At 38.2% G+C, this 19,488-nt stretch overlaps 1 protein-coding gene across 1 annotated transcript in view; it reads left to right on the forward strand.

The window, feature by feature from the left end:
• The first annotated feature begins 897 nt into the window (after nucleotides 1-897).
• The window catches only part of LOC134539536 (uncharacterized), a 115,266-nt gene continuing 96,675 nt past the window's right edge, over nucleotides 898-19,488 (forward strand). Inside the window, exons 1-2 of the mRNA XM_063381639.1 lie at nucleotides 898-937; nucleotides 17,779-17,891. Of these exons, the coding sequence (XP_063237709.1) occupies nucleotides 912-937; nucleotides 17,779-17,891 (139 nt within the window). The 5' untranslated portion in view covers nucleotides 898-911. The remainder of the gene's footprint in view (nucleotides 938-17,778; nucleotides 17,892-19,488) is intronic.

Consider the following 19,488-nt stretch of genomic DNA (forward strand, 5'->3'; position numbering starts at 1 on the left):
GTTTGGGCCGGAGAGGCTTCGATGACCCGCCGTAGCGACTACTTATTGGTCCACGTGACTCGTGCGTGTATGTAATGACGCAAGACTCAACTTGAGATTCCTTGGTCATGTGAACTAATTTTCCAATATCAAACATAATTTTATAGTTAACAAATATGTTAACTCTGTGTTTATTTCGCACAGGCTTGATCACGTCAGGAACCTGGTAAGGACTGCAACTCCCTGCTCAGGCGTCGCCTTCGTGCGAGAAAGTCTTGAAATAATCACGTTGTATTGTTGAAGTCGTGGTGTGTATAATACATTGAAGATTTGTAAATCGAGGAAACGGATCGAGAGAGTGCGACTGAGTGGCGCGAGACTGCGTGTGTGGACAGGTGCGAGGTACCGTCGAGCCTAGCTCCAGCGAGGAGTGCTGGCTTCGCTTCCTACTCTGTCTTTTTTTCTATAATTCGGTGCAGTGGCGGATCCAGAGGTTCACCTCGGAGGGGGCACTCTAGGATTTCAGAATAGCCAGAGAAAAATAATGTCTAAAAATTACTAAATTTGTATTTAAGCTACTCACACTACACATAACATCCAACCACCAGATTTTATGATTCTACAAGAAATTCATTAATTATACTAAAATATTTTATTGGTTTCAGAAACAATCATTTTTGTCGGCAATATTAATGTAGCAGACAACTGGTTTGAGGGGGGGGGGGCACTTGCCCCTGGTGCCCGCCACTGATTCAGTGTTGTCGACGACGACCCAGAGCTGGAGTGCCCGGCCTGGCACAGTCCCCGGGTCGCGCGGAGCTGCGTGGTTGTTGTTTGCGCCGGCGCCGGCACACACAAGGTAACGGGCCGGCCCTAAGCGGGCGGACGAGCGGTGCTCAGTCGACCACTCGGAGCGCAGCGCAGCAGCGGCCATGCACGACCCAGCGGCGAGCCGCAGGTGAGCCAGCCCCGCGACCCCAGTCCTCCGCCAGAGACGCGCGACCAAGGTCGTTCCGGACAGACGAGACGTCAGCCGACGAGTGATGAGTAGAGACCTGCCAAATTCGCGGATTCATTCGGCCACAGGCTAGAATTCAAACACATATACCTCTTAAATAATTTTGCTATTGGCTTACTGTTCATCTGGACGAATCTTAACCAGTTATATACCCTCAACCAAAGAAGGATCGAATCACAGACAAACCTGCTGAGACGACTTACAAGTCGGCAGCCAATGAACTTGCGTTATTTTCCCGAGTTTACAGGGGTATGTGCAGTCTATCCTGAAGGCCATCGAAACCGCGAATTTGTCAGGTCTCTAGTAATGAGGTGAAGGACTGGATCAGTTGGGGAAACGACGTCCGTCACGTCTCCCACTTGCTAGTAGACCGTGCTGGGACTACTGGCACACCACAGAGGGATCTCACGTTGAAACCTGAGGGTCTCGTCGTTCCGAACTCTTTCCGTGCCAACAGAGCAGCCTCACACATCTCCACTTATATCTAAAGGTCAAAAGGTCAGTTGCAATACAAGTTACGAAATTCAGCTGAGAGAAAAATCAAATTAAGTTTTTTTTATATACGAGAGAATAGCCTTTCAAACAACATATTTTTTTAGGTGCTTATCATATCAATATTTTTTTATAAATGGTAACTGTCTGTTTTTTGGATTAAATCGCCGAATTTTACAGTTCTCTACTTACAAGTGAAAAATTTTCCAGATCTAATATTTCCAAGAAAAAATAATGAAAACATTTTATTTTTTACAAAGATTTCTCAAAATATATTTAATTAACAGTAAAATGCCTGGCCGAGCCCCTATGTTGTACATAATGACGCATGCGTTGGGTTCGTAAGGCGATAGAGCAAGAGGTCAGTATAAAAACTACTGAACTACGTAGAGTATTCATATAAAGTAATGTAGACTTTAACACTTTTAAAATCTCTGGCAGGTATGTTTGAACAATTTTGATGGAGTGCTCTAAGTGATCTCAAAGTAAGTATATTCAGTAAAAACTTGACAATAATAATAATAATAATAAAAAAAAATTAATACAGATTGTATCAGTTCCTCATGTACAAACTCTAGGAACAAAAGCAATATATTTCAATATTTTAAAAAATTCCTTCGTTTTTGCAATTTTTCAATATATTGTCGTTTATAAATTCCTATACTTTCAAATAAACGTAGACTACAGCAAATACAAATACAACATTTGAAAGTGAGTAAAATGTCCAGACAGAATATTTGTTTTCAATCTTTAGTCACTTTACAAATTGACATCATGAGTTAAAATATTTGAAATTCCAAATATTTAAACATAAAACTCTTTTTATATTTACGAGATTAAAAAAAATTGCCAACAACCCTTCATATTAAAACCAAGTATCTAATTGACGTAACAATGGTATGTACAGGTGGGAAATAATGTTGTAATAAGAAAAAAAAATTATTGTACTAGCCATGTGACAGATGGGAAAATATTGACCCTTTTTATAATTACCAAAAACACTAATTATAATTAATTAGATTTATAAACAGAGGCCTAAACATCAATTTTTATATTTCTAAATTCAAAAATGATAAACTTTCATACAAACTTTCATCCGAAATTTATACAACTTATGGGATGAATTAAAAACAAATCCCTTCTTAGTGCTTACTTTGTTATGTAAAGATCTATGCAAGACGTAAAGCTTCTCGACCCACCGATTTAAGCTGTTCGTTGTCTGTCGGTCTGTATTAGAGTTTTATTAAGTAGATGCTACAAACTATTTTAAGATATTAAATATTTTAGGGAGAAAAATGATAATAGGGCCTACACAGTTCGTAAGTAATCTATGTAAGCAATCTTTATTTCACATAAACCAAATATAAAAGATTAACACTAAAAAATAAAATGTTTCGTAATGTATGTTTTTGAATCAGTACACACGTTGAAATAAACTGTTTTCATAAAAAATAAATAACTGAAAAAAGAATATTTTTATTTTCGAAACAAAACTAGAAAGATCACATTAAAAAAAATGTATCTTTTTCAGTTTTAATATGTTCAATTTCCTTTTGAAAAATATATTTTTCTGATTTCAGAGAAATTTCCAATGTTCTTCCCTTACTAACAAAACTGATCCTAAAAAATAATCCAAGCTATATAATTTTTTTCCTTAACTTTTAAGAAGACCTATTGAATAAAGAACAACTGGAATAAGTATATTATTTCTTTATATAGACCATTCAGATTTGTGTAACTAACAATCAAGTTGTTATTTATTCTTCCGCCTTGATAAACATTTTGTAATTTTGACAAGGTTTTCTTATAAAAGACCATCACTTTTAAACTCCACTAAAACATTATTTTTACTTTGGATATACCAGTGTTAAATCCATTATACTAGGGATTCTTTTGTTGAGTCAAAGTGAGTTTATTTTATAAATCAATTAAATGTACAAATTTTAACACAAAATCCAATTTTGAAATTTTCAAATATTTAACTAATGTTTGTAAACTTTTAGAGTACTTCTGAAGATTTATAAACATTTTTTTTAAGCGTAATATTAAACTCTTTTGTATGGTTTAGTAGTAATTATTTTAATATAAGCCTATATAGTATTATTTGTGTTTACATTTATGTAGAAAAAAACTCAACATATGAAATATTTCTTAAAAGAAGGGTTTTTGAAAAATGATTGCAAAGCAATTTTTTTTTGTGGTTTTCGAACTGTACAAATGACTTTGAATTATATGACAGGAAAATAAAATAGAACATTAAATATTAAACAAATTCAAAATACTGAATTTTTTTATTTATTATCTGTAACTTCTTAATAAATAAATGTTTGCTGAATAAATTGCTTATTTGTAGGTTCTGAAATTACCTTAGGACTATTTCTCAGCAGTAAAAGACTCAGTTTTCCTCGCGTTGAGTTGAGGATAGCATAACGCGTAATGAATGATGCATCGCGCGCGAACGGCGTGGAGAGACGGCCGGAGACTCGCACGCACTGACGAGACAGTAACCTCCCCTCTACTCTCAGGGGCATTGTGCCGCACGCGCTCTCGTGCCGGGCATGGCGAGCAGCGCGTGGCCAGCCTCGTGCACGCTCCCCTGTGCCTGTGTCTGTGCCTGTGTCTGTGTCCCGGGTCTGTGCTCGGCACAGTCGACTGAGCACACACGTCACCCACCAAGTCTCACGTCGTGGAACCTTCCCAGTCCGTACTCAACTCTTTCGTAAATACAAATACATACTTTCTTGTCACCATTTCCCGTGTACTTAATTCGGTCAATACTGTACCAACTCTATGCAATTCAAATTTTTCAAACACATTTTCACAGAACTTCAATAAAATAAATTTAAAAAAAATAATAACTTGGAGGTGGTACTTCTAGAATCTGGATGAACAAACTATTTTATTTTTTTTTTTTTAAGTTTTGTACTCTTGTTGGCTTGTTTGAATTAAAGACAGGTGGGGGAAAAATCATCCCCTGAATTACTACACATTTTTGAGACTACAAGTTGAACAATCATTAAGAAGCTATTATATTACATAATAAACACCAGCATCATGGGCGTAGATCCCGGGGGGGCCAGGGGGGCCCGGCCCCCCCTGGAATTAATGGGCCCCCCCTTGGGGGGGGGCCCACTTCGTGATTTTAAAGTTAATGGTGTACACATCATATATATATATCAGATTATTATTTACAACGACGACAGACACTTTGACATGCTTTACATTCATACCTTCGAGTTCCGTAGTTATTTTCCCTTACCCCTTCTGAGAAAGCCATGGTATGGAGTTTTCCAGTGAGAACTTTGAAACCCTTAATTCCTAGAAACCGTTCATTCCAAAGGACGAAGCTAGGGTAAGGTTCCGTTAGCATTTCCTCCCCATTGTTACCCACACTACCTTGTCCTCTGAAACGACAGTATTATAGGTTTCAGGTAGTCTGTTTTTAAAGTGGTTTTGCTCTCGTGTGCGCCAGTCTTCTGCTTTCTTGGCAAACATCAACATGGATAAGTTCGTGACGCGGAAGACACGGAAAACAGAATCTGATTCTCACCTGGTAAGCTTGATTGTTTTATAAGTAGTGACTATTATTTAGGTAATATATTTTATTTAAGTGACTATGTAATATTTTTTCCAGTAAATAAACAACTTAATACTTTAACAGTAATTATAGCGGAATTTAGTTTATTTACGAACTGAAACTTATATACCATTTTCTGGAATTTTTTTAGCTCATATTCTTTCTGTAAGGCTAGCTGCTCTGTACGTTACATGTGAATATACAGGGAATAATTTTTTCCCTCGTCAATATGGAATTTAAAATCACTCCCCTTTTATTATCAATCGATAATTTTCACAATTCATGGCCGATAATCACTTTATAACATTTGTTATTTGATAACTGCAACACTGCACGAGTAAACAGAAGTAAGAGTGAGAAAGAAGTATTTAAACGTTACACATCCGTATTTAAGTTAATAAGGAAGCAAACGCGTCTCTTTAATAACTAATCAAGCGGCATATTTTAACTAAATAATTCACTGCCAAAACACTGATTATACTGAATATAAGCCGAGAAATGTATGTAGTTCAATTAGCTGAAGGATAAATTTCATAGTTCTATCTCCGAGATTTTTCATTTGTGTCATTAAGTTTTTTTTCTTTTTTACCTGGTTGATGCCTTTACTAAATAAAATAGTCTTTAAGGGTTTTAATAGGATTCGATCGTTCATTTGATGTTTATCCGTTTATTAGCTTTGGCGCTTTGGGTTTTTAGGGCGCATCAAAAACTGTGAACAAAGAATTTCACGAACAGCATTTGAATCGCAGTAATTATGTGATGTGGCATAAAAAAAACCCGACAAAGTGCGAGTCTAACTCGCGCACGAAGGGTTCCGTACCATTATCTATAAAAACGGCAAAAAAAATCATGTCTGTTGTATGGGAGCCCCACTTAAATATTTATTTTATTCTGTTTTAGTATTTCTTGTTATAGCGGCAACAGAAATACATCATTTGTGAAATTTTATTCTGTTTTCACGTTTGTTGTATGGGAGCCCCCCTTAAATATTTATTTTATTTTAATTTAATAATTTATTTTTAAATTGAAATTAGAATAAACACTTTTGGAAAATGGTAATGTATGGGTGGGGTGTTATATATTTGCATTATATTCACGTATATTATTTTTATATATTTTTCATATATATTTTATGTATTTAGGTTAGCAAATTATTCAAACATGTTTGAGAGATCACTGCTTATAGTCATTAATTAATAATTACTAAAACATATGTTGCTCTGCTTTATTGTTAATATCACTTACGTAAAAATAAAGTGTATAACGTACGAGCTTATCATCCAGAGAAGACTTGTTTCGGTTGACTTCTAGCGTAAAATTCTTAAACCACATAATTCACGGGCCCCCCCTGGAAATCCTACAGATTTGCGCCCATGACCAGCATTATAAACACGCGACTAACATCGATATCATCGTAAATTTCCGATAGCCATACAATTATACATATTTAAATTAAATAAAGTACGATATTTTTGGATGATGCTTATAAAAGAATGAGCATTGTTATTGGAAATTAAAAAAAAAAAAAAAAACATCACCAAGAACGAGGGAGGACATTTGTATTCAGTTGACAAAAGATCCAGTATGTACTGTAATAAGCTCACATTAGATCTAATAAGCTAGTACATATTCTGATTGTGAAACTACTGAGAAAAAAGGGCTGTCGTAAAAGAACGTCTTATCATTTCTTAAACAGGATGATGGTCACTGGAAAAGAAGAACGAAATGTTAATAAACTTGTCTTTATAATATCCTACATAATGTGTTAGTAGTATATAATAGTATTTCCGAGATCAGGCCTCAGGCGGTGGTGGTGGTGTCGGAGTCCGCCATCTTGGATTTGTGACGTCACGGCGGCAAAAATTCCTCAAAAGTCCTCAAAAATGACTCAAAATGACTCAAAATTTCCCGTTTTAAGAAAAAAATTTCCCGTTTTCGAGGGAAAAATTCCCGTTTCGAGGGAAAATTTCCCGTTTTATTCCTCAAAAATCCTAGCGGCTAGAAATGTCCTGATAGAGGCTTAAGCATCCTTAACTCAAGCCTCAGTTAAGCCTCTATCAGGATGTGACCTTGACCTTTGACCTTGACCCCGACGGCCATCTTGGATCCACCATCTTAGATCCGCCATTGTGTTCTCGAACATTCCGTCGATGTGTTATCCGCCATTTTGAATTATGACGTCACCGTTGCAATTTTCGTTACGCTCGCCATCTTTAACTTTTTTATTATCCGATTTTAATGAAAATTTTTTTAAAAATTATAAAAAAATTCACTTAATAAAATTGTAATCAAAAATATCGAAAAAACATATATTTACGACACGGAGCTCGGAGTCCTCGGTTCGAACCCGGTGAGGGCAAAAAAAAAATAAAAATGGTGACCGATCCTTCCCCTGTGGCGGGGTGCTGGCAGACTGACCCCCACCACTTATGTCAATGCACATATACCATCAGGTAGTATGACGTCATGTCCGCCATCTTGAAATTTGGACGCCATCTTGAAAATCTTTATTTATTATCCGATTTTAATGAAAAAAATTCCAAAATTCATCAAAAAATTAACGTATTTAAATTCTGTTTGATTATATCGATGTACGTCCTTGGTTCGATTCCCCACGAGAGTAAACAGTCGATCCTTCCTCCATGAAAGCTACCTAGACTGATCTATCACCACCAATACCAAGGTATATATCGTCAACTGGTATGACATCATGTCCGCCATCTTGTCTTCATCCACTGAAGACCACCATCTTGTTTTCGTGTGCTAGAGTGTGCCGATATCATGTAGTATAATTATCTGGTCACCAAACCTTTGACCTTGACCTTGAACTTTGACCTTGACCTTGAAATTTGACCTTGAACTTGAACTTTGACCTTGACCTTGAAATTAGACCTTGACCTTGACCTTGAACTTTGACCCTGACCTTGAACTTTGACCTTGACCTTGAACTTTGACCTTGACCTTGAAATTTGACCTTGACCTTGAAATTTGACCTTGACCTAGAAATTTGACCTTGACCTTGAAATTTGACTTTGACCTTGAAATTTTACTTTGTCCTTGAAATTTGACCTTGTCCTTGATGTCTATCACGGATCCGTCATTTTATGTTCAGTACATGCTACCAGGAGCGACCACCTGCTGGAGTACACCATCTTGTGCGTGTACTCGTATTACCATCATGCTAGTTTTATTCTAACATGCTACAGTGCAGTAATCATTTATTACTGAGGTACCCACCATCTTAAAATTTGACCGCCATCTTGAAATCATGTAATTATTTAGCTAAAAATGCGGGAAAAATTCCAATAGTCTCCGAAAAAATCATTTATTAATTTACAAATCGAATCGATGGATCCCTGTCCACGGTTAGATTCTTGACCAGAGACAGTTGTAACTAATTATGAAATAAATTTTAGGTTCTGTTTTCCATTACCTTTCGCGGAGTTTATTAATCATTCACTCTACGAAAATCAACTCAAGTCAATATACCGGACCAACGAATTAAATCAGTGCCGATTAGCCTATTATGAAAGTCTAATTTTTCAATAATCTGAATAACATATAAGCCGTTCATGTACAAAGCCACACATATAGATCAATTGCCTTCAGTCCATGAGACCGAGTCATGTCATTATCAGACGTATAGGCTAGTCATTTCAGGACCACATGACCTTCGTAATCCATCGTGACATTTTTATACATTCTAAAGGACCAAGTAACCTTGTAAAATATTTTAGTAACACCAAGAGGTGATAAACTAGTAAATATTCAATCACTACATTTTGTACTACGCGCAGTCAACAAAAAAGGAAGCACCAACAACGAAAAGACAGCACCACCAACGAAAAGACAGCACATTTGGAAGCACCGACTACGAAAAGGCAGCACATTTGGAAGCACCGACAACGAAAAGGCAGCACATTTGGAAGCACCGTCATCGAAAAGGCAGCACATTTGGAAGCACCGACAACGAAAAGGCAGCACATTTGGAAGCACCGACAACGAAAAGGCAGCACATTTGGAAGCACCGACAACGAAAAGACAGCACATTTGGAAGCACCGACAACGAAAAGGCAGCACATTTGGAAGCACCGACTACGAAAAGGCAGCACATTTGGAAGCACCGACTACGAAAAGGCAGCACATTTGGAAGCACCGGCAACGAAAAGGCAGCACATTTGGAAGCACCGACAACGAAAAGGCAGCACATTTGGAAGCACCGACAACGAAAAGGAAGCACATTGGAAGCACCGACAACGAAAAGGCAGCACATTTGGAAGCACCGACAACGAAAATGCAGCACATTGGAAGCACCGACAACGAAAAGGCAGCACATTTGGAAGCACCGACAACGAAAAGGCAGCACATTTGGAAGCACCGACAACAAAAAGGCAGCACATTTGGAAGCACCGTCATCGAAAAGACAGCACATTTGGAAGCACCGACAACGAAAAGGCAGCACATTTGGAAGCACCGTCATCAAAAAGACAGCACAATTGGAAGCACCGACAACAAAAAGGCAGCACATTTGGAAGCACCGACAACGAAAAGGCAGCACATTTGGAAGCACCGACAACGAAAAGGCAGCACATTTGGAAGCACCGACAACGAAAAGGCAGCACATTTGGAAGCACCGACAGCGAAAAGGCAGCACATTTGGAAGCACCGACAACGAAAAGGAAGCACATTTGGAAGCACCGACAACGAAAAGGCAGCACATTTGGAAGCACCGACTACGAAAAGGCAGCACATTTGGAAGCACCGACAACGAAAAGGCAGCACATTTGGAAGCACCGACAACGAAAAGGCAGCACATTTGGAAGCACCGACAACGAAAAGGCAGCACATTTGGAAGCACCTACAACGAAAAGGCAGCACATTTGGAAGCACCGACAACGTAAAGGCAGCACATTTGGAAGCACCGACAACGAAAAGGCAGCACATTTGGAAGCACCGACAACGAAAAGGCAGCACATTTGGAAGCACCGACAACGAAAAGGCAGCACATTTGGAAGCACCGACAACGAAAAGGCAGCACATTTGGAAGCACCGTCATCGAAAAGACAGCACATTTGGAAGCACCGACAACGAAAAGGCAGCACATTTGGAAGCACCGTCATCGAAAAGACAGCACATTTGGAAGCACCGACAACGAAAAGGCAGCACAATTGGAAGCACCGACAACAAAAAGGCAGCACATTTGGAAGCACCGAAAACGAAAAGGCAGCACATTTGGAAGCACCGACAACGAAAAGGCAGCACATTTGGAAGCACCGACAACGAAAAGGCAGCACATTTGGAAGCACCGACAACGAAAAGGAAGCACATTTGGAAGCACCGACAACGAAAAGGCAGCACATTTGGAAGCACCGACAACGAAAAGGCAGCACATTTGGAAGCACCGACAACGAAAAGGAAGCACATTGGAAGCACCGACAACGAAAAGGCAGCACATTTGGAAGCACCGACAACGAAAATGCAGCACATTGGAAGCACCGACAACGAAAAGGCAGCACATTTGGAAGCACCGACAACGAAAAGGCAGCACATTTGGAAGCACCGACAACAAAAAGGCAGCACATTTGGAAGCACCGTCATCGAAAAGACAGCACATTTGGAAGCACCGACAACGAAAAGGCAGCACATTTGGAAGCACCGTCATCGAAAAGACAGCACATTTGGAAGCACCGACAACGAAAAGGCAGCACAATTGGAAGCACCGACAACAAAAAGGCAGCACATTTGGAAGCACCGACAACGAAAAGGCAGCACATTTGGAAGCACCGACAACGAAAAGGCAGCACATTTGGAAGCACCGACAACGAAAAGGCAGCACATTTGGAAGCACCGACAGCGAAAAGACAGCACATTTGGAAGCACCGACAACGAAAAGGAAGCACATTTGGAAGCACCGACAACGAAAAGGCAGCACATTTGGAAGCACCGACTACGAAAAGGCAGCACATTTGGAAGCACCGACAACGAAAAGGCAGCACATTTGGAAGCACCGACAACGAAAAGGCAGCACATTTGGAAGCACCGACAACGAAAAGGCAGCACATTTGGAAGCACCTACAACGAAAAGGCAGCACATTTGGAAGCACCGACAACGTAAAGGCAGCACATTTGGAAGCACCGACAACGAAAAGGCAGCACATTTGGAAGCACCGACAACGAAAAGGCAGCACATTTGGAAGCACCGACAACGAAAAGGCAGCACATTTGGAAGCACCGACAACGAAAAGGCAGCACATTTGGAAGCACCGACAACGAAAAGGCAGCACATTTGGAAGCACCGACAACGTAAAGGCAGCACATATGGAAGCACCGACAACGCCTACCAGAAACAGACTTTTAATACCACATGTATCATCACTGATGTTCATCAAACTGAAACCCCTTTCGCACTCAGCTGAACTACACGCAATCAGTTTTGTGCAGTTCATTAACACAAAGGATACCATGACCGCCATCTTGGATTATGTCGTCACCGTTGCAATTTTCGTTACGGTCGCCATCTTTAACTTTTTTATTATCCGATTTTAATAAAAAACTATTAAAATTTATTAAAAAATTCAAATAATATAAATTTAATAAAAATATTTAAAAAGCATACTTTTTCTTCACGGAGCTCGGAGTCCTCGGTTCGAACCCGACGAATGCAAAAAAATAAAAATGACGACCGATCCTTCCCTCGTGGTGGGTGCTGGCAGACTGACTCCCACCACTTTTTATCATCATCTAGTATGACGTCATGGCCGCCATCTTGTCTTCGATGCTGGAAGCCATCATCATTGTATCGTCGGCTAGAGTGCGCCGATGACATGTTAGTTTAATTCGTATCCACTAGAGTGCAGTTATAATTTATTACTGTGACACCTGCCATCTTGTCATTTGGCCGCCATCTTGAAAATCCGTAATTATTTAGCTAAAAATTCGGGAAAACTTTCAAAATTCATTAAATAAATCACTCATTAATTTACATATTGATTCGATCGATTCCCGTCCCACAAGTTTTCTTTGATATCATAAAATTTCAGGAAAAAATAACAAAAAATACAAATAAATTAATAAAAAATTTAAAAAATAAATAAATAAATACATAAAGTTATGGCTTGTACTAGAACTATATCTTTGCTCAACAATGAGCAGTTCACAAGCTAGCAGAATCTGTTTATGTATTTTTTTATTTTATTTTTTAAAATTTTTTATTAATTTATTTGTATTTTTTCTTATTTTTTCCTGCAATTTTATGATATCAAAGAAAACTTGTGGGACGGGAATCGATCGAATCAATATGTAAATTAATGAGTGATTTATTTAATGAATTTTGAAAGTTTTCCCGAATTTTTAGCTAAATAATTACGGATTTTCAAGATGGCGGCCAAATGACAAGATGGCGGGTGTCACAGTAATAAATTATAACTGCACTCTAGTGGATACGAATTAAACTAACATGTCATCGGCGCACTCTAGCCGACGATACAATGATGATGGCTTCCAGCATCGAAGACAAGATGGCGGTCATGACGTCATACTAGATGATGATAAAAAGTGGTGGGAGTCAGTCTGCCAGCACCCACCACGAGGGAAGGATCGGTCGTCATTTTTATTTTTTTGCATTTGTCGGGGTCGAACCGAGGACTCCGAGCTCCGTGTCGAAAAAGTATGCTTTTTAAATATTTTTATTAAATTTATATTATTTGAATTTTTTTAATAAATTTTAATTTTTTTTTATTAAAATCGGATAATAAAAAAGTTAAAGATGGCGACCGTAACGAAAATTGCAACGGTGACGACATAATCCAAGATGGCGGTCATGGTATCCTTTGTGTTAATGAACTGCACAAAACTGATTGCGTGTAGTTCAGCTGAGTGCGAAAGGGGGTTCAGTTTGATGAACATCAGTGATGATACATGTGGTATTAAAAGTCTGTTTCTGGTAGGCGTTGTCGGTGCTTCCATATGTGCTGCCTTTACGTTGTCGGTGCTTCCAAATGTGCTGCCTTTACGTTGTCGGTGCTTCCAAATGTGCTGCCTTTTCGTTGTCGGTGCTTCCAGATGTGCTGCCTTTACGTTGTCGGTGCTTCCAAATGTGCTGCCTTTTCGTTGTCGGTGCTTCCAAATGTGCTGCCTTTTTGTTGTCGGTGCTTCCAAATGTGCTGCCTTTTCGTTGTCGGTGCTTCCAAATGTGCTGCCTTTTCGTTGTCGGTGCTTCCAAATGTGCTGCCTTTTCGTTGTCGGTGCTTCCAAATGTGCTGCCTTTACGTTGTCGGTGTTTCCAAATGTGCTGCCTTTTCGTTGTCGGTTTTTCCAAATGTGCTGCCTTTTCGTTGTCAGTGCTTCCAAATGTGCTGCCTTTACGTTGTCGGTGCTTCCAAATGTGCTGCCTTTTCGATGACGGTGCTTCCAAATGTGCTGCCTTTTCGTAGTCGGTGCTTCCAAATGTGCTGCCTTTTCGTTGTCGGTGCTTCCAAATGTGCTTCCTTTTCGTTGTCGGTGCTTCCAAATGTGCTGCCTTTTCGTTGTCGGTGCTTCCAAATGTGCTGCCTTTTCGTTGTCGGTGCTTCCAAATGTGCTGCCTTTTCGTTTTCGGTGCTTCCAAATGTGCTGCCTTTTTGTTGTCGGTGCTTCCAATTGTGCTGCCTTTTCGTTGTCGGTGCTTCCAAATGTGCTGTCTTTTCGATGACGGTGCTTCCAAATGTGCTGCCTTTTCGTTGTCGGTGCTTCCAAATGTGCTGTCTTTTCGATGACGGTGCTTCCAAATGTGCTGCCTTTTCGTTGTCGGTGCTTCCAAATGTGCTGCCTTTTCGTTGTCGGTGCTTCCAAATGTGCTGCCTTTTCGTTGCCAATGCTTCCAAATGTGCTGCCTTTTCGTAGTCGGTGCTTCCAAATGTGCTGCCTTTTCGTAGTCGGTGCTTCCAAATGTGCTGCCTTTTCGTTGTCGGTGCTTCCAAATGTGCTGTCTTTTCGTTGTCGGTGCTTCCAAATGTGCTGCCTTTTCGTTGTCGGTGCTTCCAAATGTGCTGCCTTTTCGTTGTCGGTGCTTCCAAATGTGCTGCCTTTTCGATGACGGTGCTTCCAAATGTGCTGCCTTTTCGTTGTCGGTGCTTCCAAATGTGCTGCCTTTTCGTAGTCGGTGCTTCCAAATGTGCTGTCTTTTCGTTGGTGGTGCTGTCTTTTCGTTGTTGGTGCTTCCTTTTTTGTTGACTGCGCGTAGTACAAAATGTAGTGATTGAATATTTACTAGTTTATCACCTCTTGGTGTTACTAAAATATTTTACAAGGTTACTTGGTCCTTTAGAATGTATAAAAATGTCACGATGGATTACGAAGGTCATGTGGTCCTGAAATGACTAGCCTATACGTCTGATAATGACATGACTCGGTCTCATGGACTGAAGGCAATTGATCTATATGTGTGGCTTTGTACATGAACGGCTTATATGTTATTCAGATTATTGAAAAATTAGACTTTCATAATAGGCTAATCGGCACTGATTTAATTCGTTGGTCCGGTATATTGACTTGAGTTGATTTTCGTAGAGTGAATGATTAATAAACTCCGCGAAAGGTAATGGAAAACAGAACCTAACATTTATTTAATAATTAGTTACAACTGTCTCTGGTCAAGAATCTAACCGTGGACAGGGATCCATCGATTCGATTTGTAAATTAATAAATGATTTTTTCGGAGACTATTGGAATTTTCCCCGCATTTTTAGCTAAATAATTACATGATTTCAAGATGGCGGTCAAATTTTAAGATGGTGGGTACCTCAGTAATAAATGATTACTGCACTGTAGCATGTTAGAATAAAACTAGCATGATGGTAATACGAGTACACGCACAAGATGGTGTACTCCAGCAGGTGGTCGCTCCTGGTAGCATGTACTGAACATAAAATGACGGATCCGTGATGGACATCAAGGACAAAGTCAAATTTCAAGGACAAAGTAAAATTTCAAGGTCAAAGTCAAATTTCAAGGTCAAGGTCAAATTTCTAGGTCAAGGTCAAATTTCAAGGTCAAGGTCAAATTTCAAGGTCAAGGTCAAGGTTCAAGGTCAGGGTCAAAGTTCAAGGTCAAGGTCAAATTTCAAGTTCAAGGTCAAAGTTCATTGTCAAGGTCAAATTTCAAGGTCAAGGTCTAATTTCAAGGTCAAGGTCAAAGTTCAAGTTCAAGGTCAAATTTCAAGGTCAAGGTCAAAGTTAAAGGTCAAGGTCAAAGGTGTGGTGACCAGATAATTATACTACATGATATCGGCACACTCTAGCACACGAAAAAAGATGGTGGTCTCCAGTGGATGAAGACAAGATGGCGGACATGATGTCATACCAGTTGACGATATATACCTTGGTATTGGTGGTGATAGATCAGTCTAGGTAGCTTTCATGGAGGAAGGATCGACTGTTTACTCTCGTGGGGAATCGAACCAAGGACGTACATCGATATAATCAAACAGAATTTAAATACGTTAATTTTTTGATGAATTTTGGAATTTTTTTCATTAAAATCGGATAATAAATAAAGATTTTCAAGATGGCGTCCAAATTTCAAGATGGCGGACATGACGTCATACTACCTGATGGTATATGTGCATTGACATAAGTGGTGGGGGTCAGTCTGCCAGCACCCCGCCACAGGGGAAGGATCGGTCACCATTTTTATTTTTTTTTTGCCCTCACCGGGTTCGAACCGAGGACTCCGAGCTCCGTGTCGTAAATATATGTTTTTTCGATATTTTTGATTAAAATTTTATTAAGTGAATTTATTATAATTTTTAAAAAAATTTTCATTAAAATCGGATAATAAAAAAGTTAAAGATGGCGAGCGTAACGAAAATTGCAACGGTGACGTCATAATTCAAAATGGCGGATAACACATCGACGGAATGTTCGAGAACACAATGGCGGATCTGAGATGGTGGATCCAAGATGGCCGTCGGGGTCAAGGTCAAAGGTCAAGGTCACATCCTGATAGAGGCTTAACTGAGGCTTGAGTTAAGGATGCTTAAGCCTCTATCAGGACATTTCTAGCCGCTAGGATTTTTGAGGAATAAAACGGGAAATTTTCCCTCGAAACGGGAATTTTTCCCTCGAAAACGGGAATTTTTTTTCTTAAAACGGGAAATTTTGAGTCATTTTGAGTCATTTTTGAGGACTTTTGAGGAATTTTTGCCGCCGTGACGTCACAAATCCAAGATGGCGGACTCCGACACCACCACTACCGCCTGAGGCCTTATCTCGGAAATACTATTATATACTACTTGTGTTATTTACCTCACACTTAAAGGTTTTATGCAACCCAACCTACAAGAGATGGTTTATCGCTTCGTATTATCGAATGGGACATATTCAAGGAGGTGTTTCCTGCAGTCTGGTTGGTCACGTAACAGCACACAAGCTTCACTTCCTCGCAATGCTAGAGAGTACGAGCTCAGTGAGGAAGGAGCTCCCAGCTGTTCGCTAGGAGACAGCAGTGGAGCCAGGGGCAGACGGTGAGTCACAGCCGCTGAAGAGGCGCCATGAATAATGGAAGGCAAGGGTGCAGATCCTGGACCACACAGCGAGGCGGCCTGTGCTGCTAATGCTCGCGACAGGCATGGATCATGTCAGCATGGAGCCGGTTTGCGGTGAACAACAAAGCGAGGTGCTTCTTGCGGCTACTGCTTGTCGGTCAACCCTCGCGCCTAGCGTGGCTCGTGTCAGCAAGCCTGGACGTTTTCATGGGAAGGTTTTGATAGGGAGTAAATTCATGTAAGTCGTCATCGACATGGTCTCGTGACGTGTTAACGACAACATAATATCTTTTCCTATTAGTATAACTCATTGCGCTTTTAATTCTTAAGTATACGATTACTCTGCAGTAAAAAGTGAGTATAAAATATATTAATATTCTCATATAGATATATAGTTTGAATAACGAAGAAAACGGAGTTTTTGTAGCAATATAACCTAAAAATTAAGAACGCCATTATTTTTTTAATACCTACAATTACTATGCAATGCGTATTTTATAGTAATTTAGGAGTTATTTTACTAACGGGTTGAAACAAATTTGTTGTGTGATAATATTTTTCTCGTAAAAATTGCGAAAACGTCTCTGATTTTTTTCATAAAAATATTTTCTTATGTTACAAAATTATATTTTACAAAGTTAGTATTTCTTATTTCAAATTATATTTGTATTTTCTTAATTCTGTTGTTAATATTAATTACAATTACTTTGATTTACAAGTTTTAATTTAAGATCAAACAATTAATTTGGATATCCAAAAATAACAACTGTTTGTTTATAGTTTTAAGTTTTCACTTCTTCCGGCAGTCCTCATGACTGCTTTGACAAATTTTTTTACAAGGTCTTCATTTACAAATGTTTTCCGGTCGCTTTTTTAATAAACATATTTATGTTTTGATACGGGTCTATTCATATTCATATAAAATATTTTTTTCCTAACTTTGAGTAAATATATTGGTAAGTGAGATTATTATATCTGTCGTTTACGTAAACAAATATGTACATATTATTTTAAGGTTTTTCATAATTAGTACAATTTTCACTAACTGTGATAAAATAATATAAGTTTCATAATGCAAAATACTGATGTGGATACAGGATAATGTGGATACTCCTTAGTTAAATACCCTTTACTCCCTTTCAACGAGCGTTAGTTACACTAAGTATACTAATTTACAATATGCTGTTGCAGGTTCGGAATGCCCGTGATGTTATGTATATTCTGTTTGCTGTGCTTCACCAGTCGAGGATGTGCAAGGACAAAGAAGTTACTGTTCTTGGACACAAGCAACAGCATAGATGTTTGTGAGTATGAATGACATAATAGCCTATAGAGCTACTCGTCCTGATTGGTGTTGGCTGATCTACGAATATTAACAAAAGGTGTTTTTTTGTTTATGTAATGTTATGTAATAGTAGTAATTTTGAAGTAGTCATTTATTTTGAGTATTGTCGTTCCTCCTCAATGCTATTAATAATCTTCACCAAGTCTATATCTATGTCACTGTGGGTCAAACTTTGTTCACAAACAGTTTTTCTAGATGCATACCGTGAATAACACAAGAATTTATTGTGCTTGAGATAGAAAGTTAGTTAGTAAATTAACAACTGAAACTAAATTACAGCCATTCAAAATATACACTAAAAATAAAACTGTTTGAGAAAAAAAGTCTGTACATTGGATGATAAGTTGGAAAAGCTACTGGAAATGGATAGTTGCATTAATGAAAACTAAAAAAAAGTAATTAAAAATTCTGTCTGTTTGTTCGAGCCATCAATCAAAAACTACTTGACGAATTTTTATGATTTTTTTATTAGAAAGATTTTGGCTGACTTAAAAACTAGGCTATATATTTACAGAACTCCACACTTAAGGGGGTAAAAAAATAGAGACATGGTTTTAAGACAGTGAATTATATCTCTGAAACTTATCAAAGTAAAAAAATATATATTTTGTGCCAATAAGTATCATAAGATAACCTACAACCAAATTTTTTAACTTGGCAAAAATTCACCCCTAATGGGTCAAAAAGAGGTAAAATGTTTTTAAAATGAATAACAATATCTCTTAATTTAATTCAGCTTAATAAATGGTATTGGGTAGCAGAAAAGAATATTCAAAATAAAAAAAAACATAACTTTTTTATGTTGCGAAATTCAACTACTAAGAGTTGAAAAAGCGATAAGTATGTTTTTAAGGTTAATAATTATATCTTTGAATTTAATTAAGTGTAACATATGATTACGAGTACCAATAATAATCATACGAAATCTACCAACCAAAATTACGTAATTTTGCAAATTCACACCCTACGAATGGTTAAATAGGCAGATTATTAAAAACAGAAACATAACACTACCAATTCAATCAAAACTAGAAAATAGTATCTAAATAAAATGCACCTAGAGTTACGCATTGCTTATTTTTAGAGTACACTCATAATTTGTCTTTTAATGGGGGTATAAAGGGGTAAGTTTTATTCATTTAAAAAAATCGTATCTCCGAAACTAATTAAGTAAAACGTAAATTAAATGTTTAAAATAATCAACTAAGTATTTTTTTTAACTTTTTGCAAGATTCCGCCCCTAAGGGGTGTAAAATGTTTGTTTGTTTGAAAGATAAATAAATTAATTTCCGAATCTACTAGATCTAAGGGTTAGAAATTAAAAATGAACAACGAGCACAAAGAGTTACGAATGGTATTTTTATCAGTTTTCAGGATTTTTCTAAGGGCGTGAGAAGGGAGGAAGACTTATTTTAGCATAAAAATTTATATCTTCTTGGCTAATAAGGCTTGATGTAAAAAGCTTACCGTGAATAAATTAAACAATTAATTACGTAGAAACTTTTACCATTTTTCAATATTAGACCGCAAAAGAAGTGAAAAGGTGGTCTTTATTT

This window comes from Bacillus rossius, chromosome 15, assembly GCF_032445375.1.
Source record: "Bacillus rossius redtenbacheri isolate Brsri chromosome 15, Brsri_v3, whole genome shotgun sequence".
Lineage (NCBI taxonomy): Eukaryota > Metazoa > Arthropoda > Insecta > Phasmatodea > Bacillidae > Bacillus > Bacillus rossius.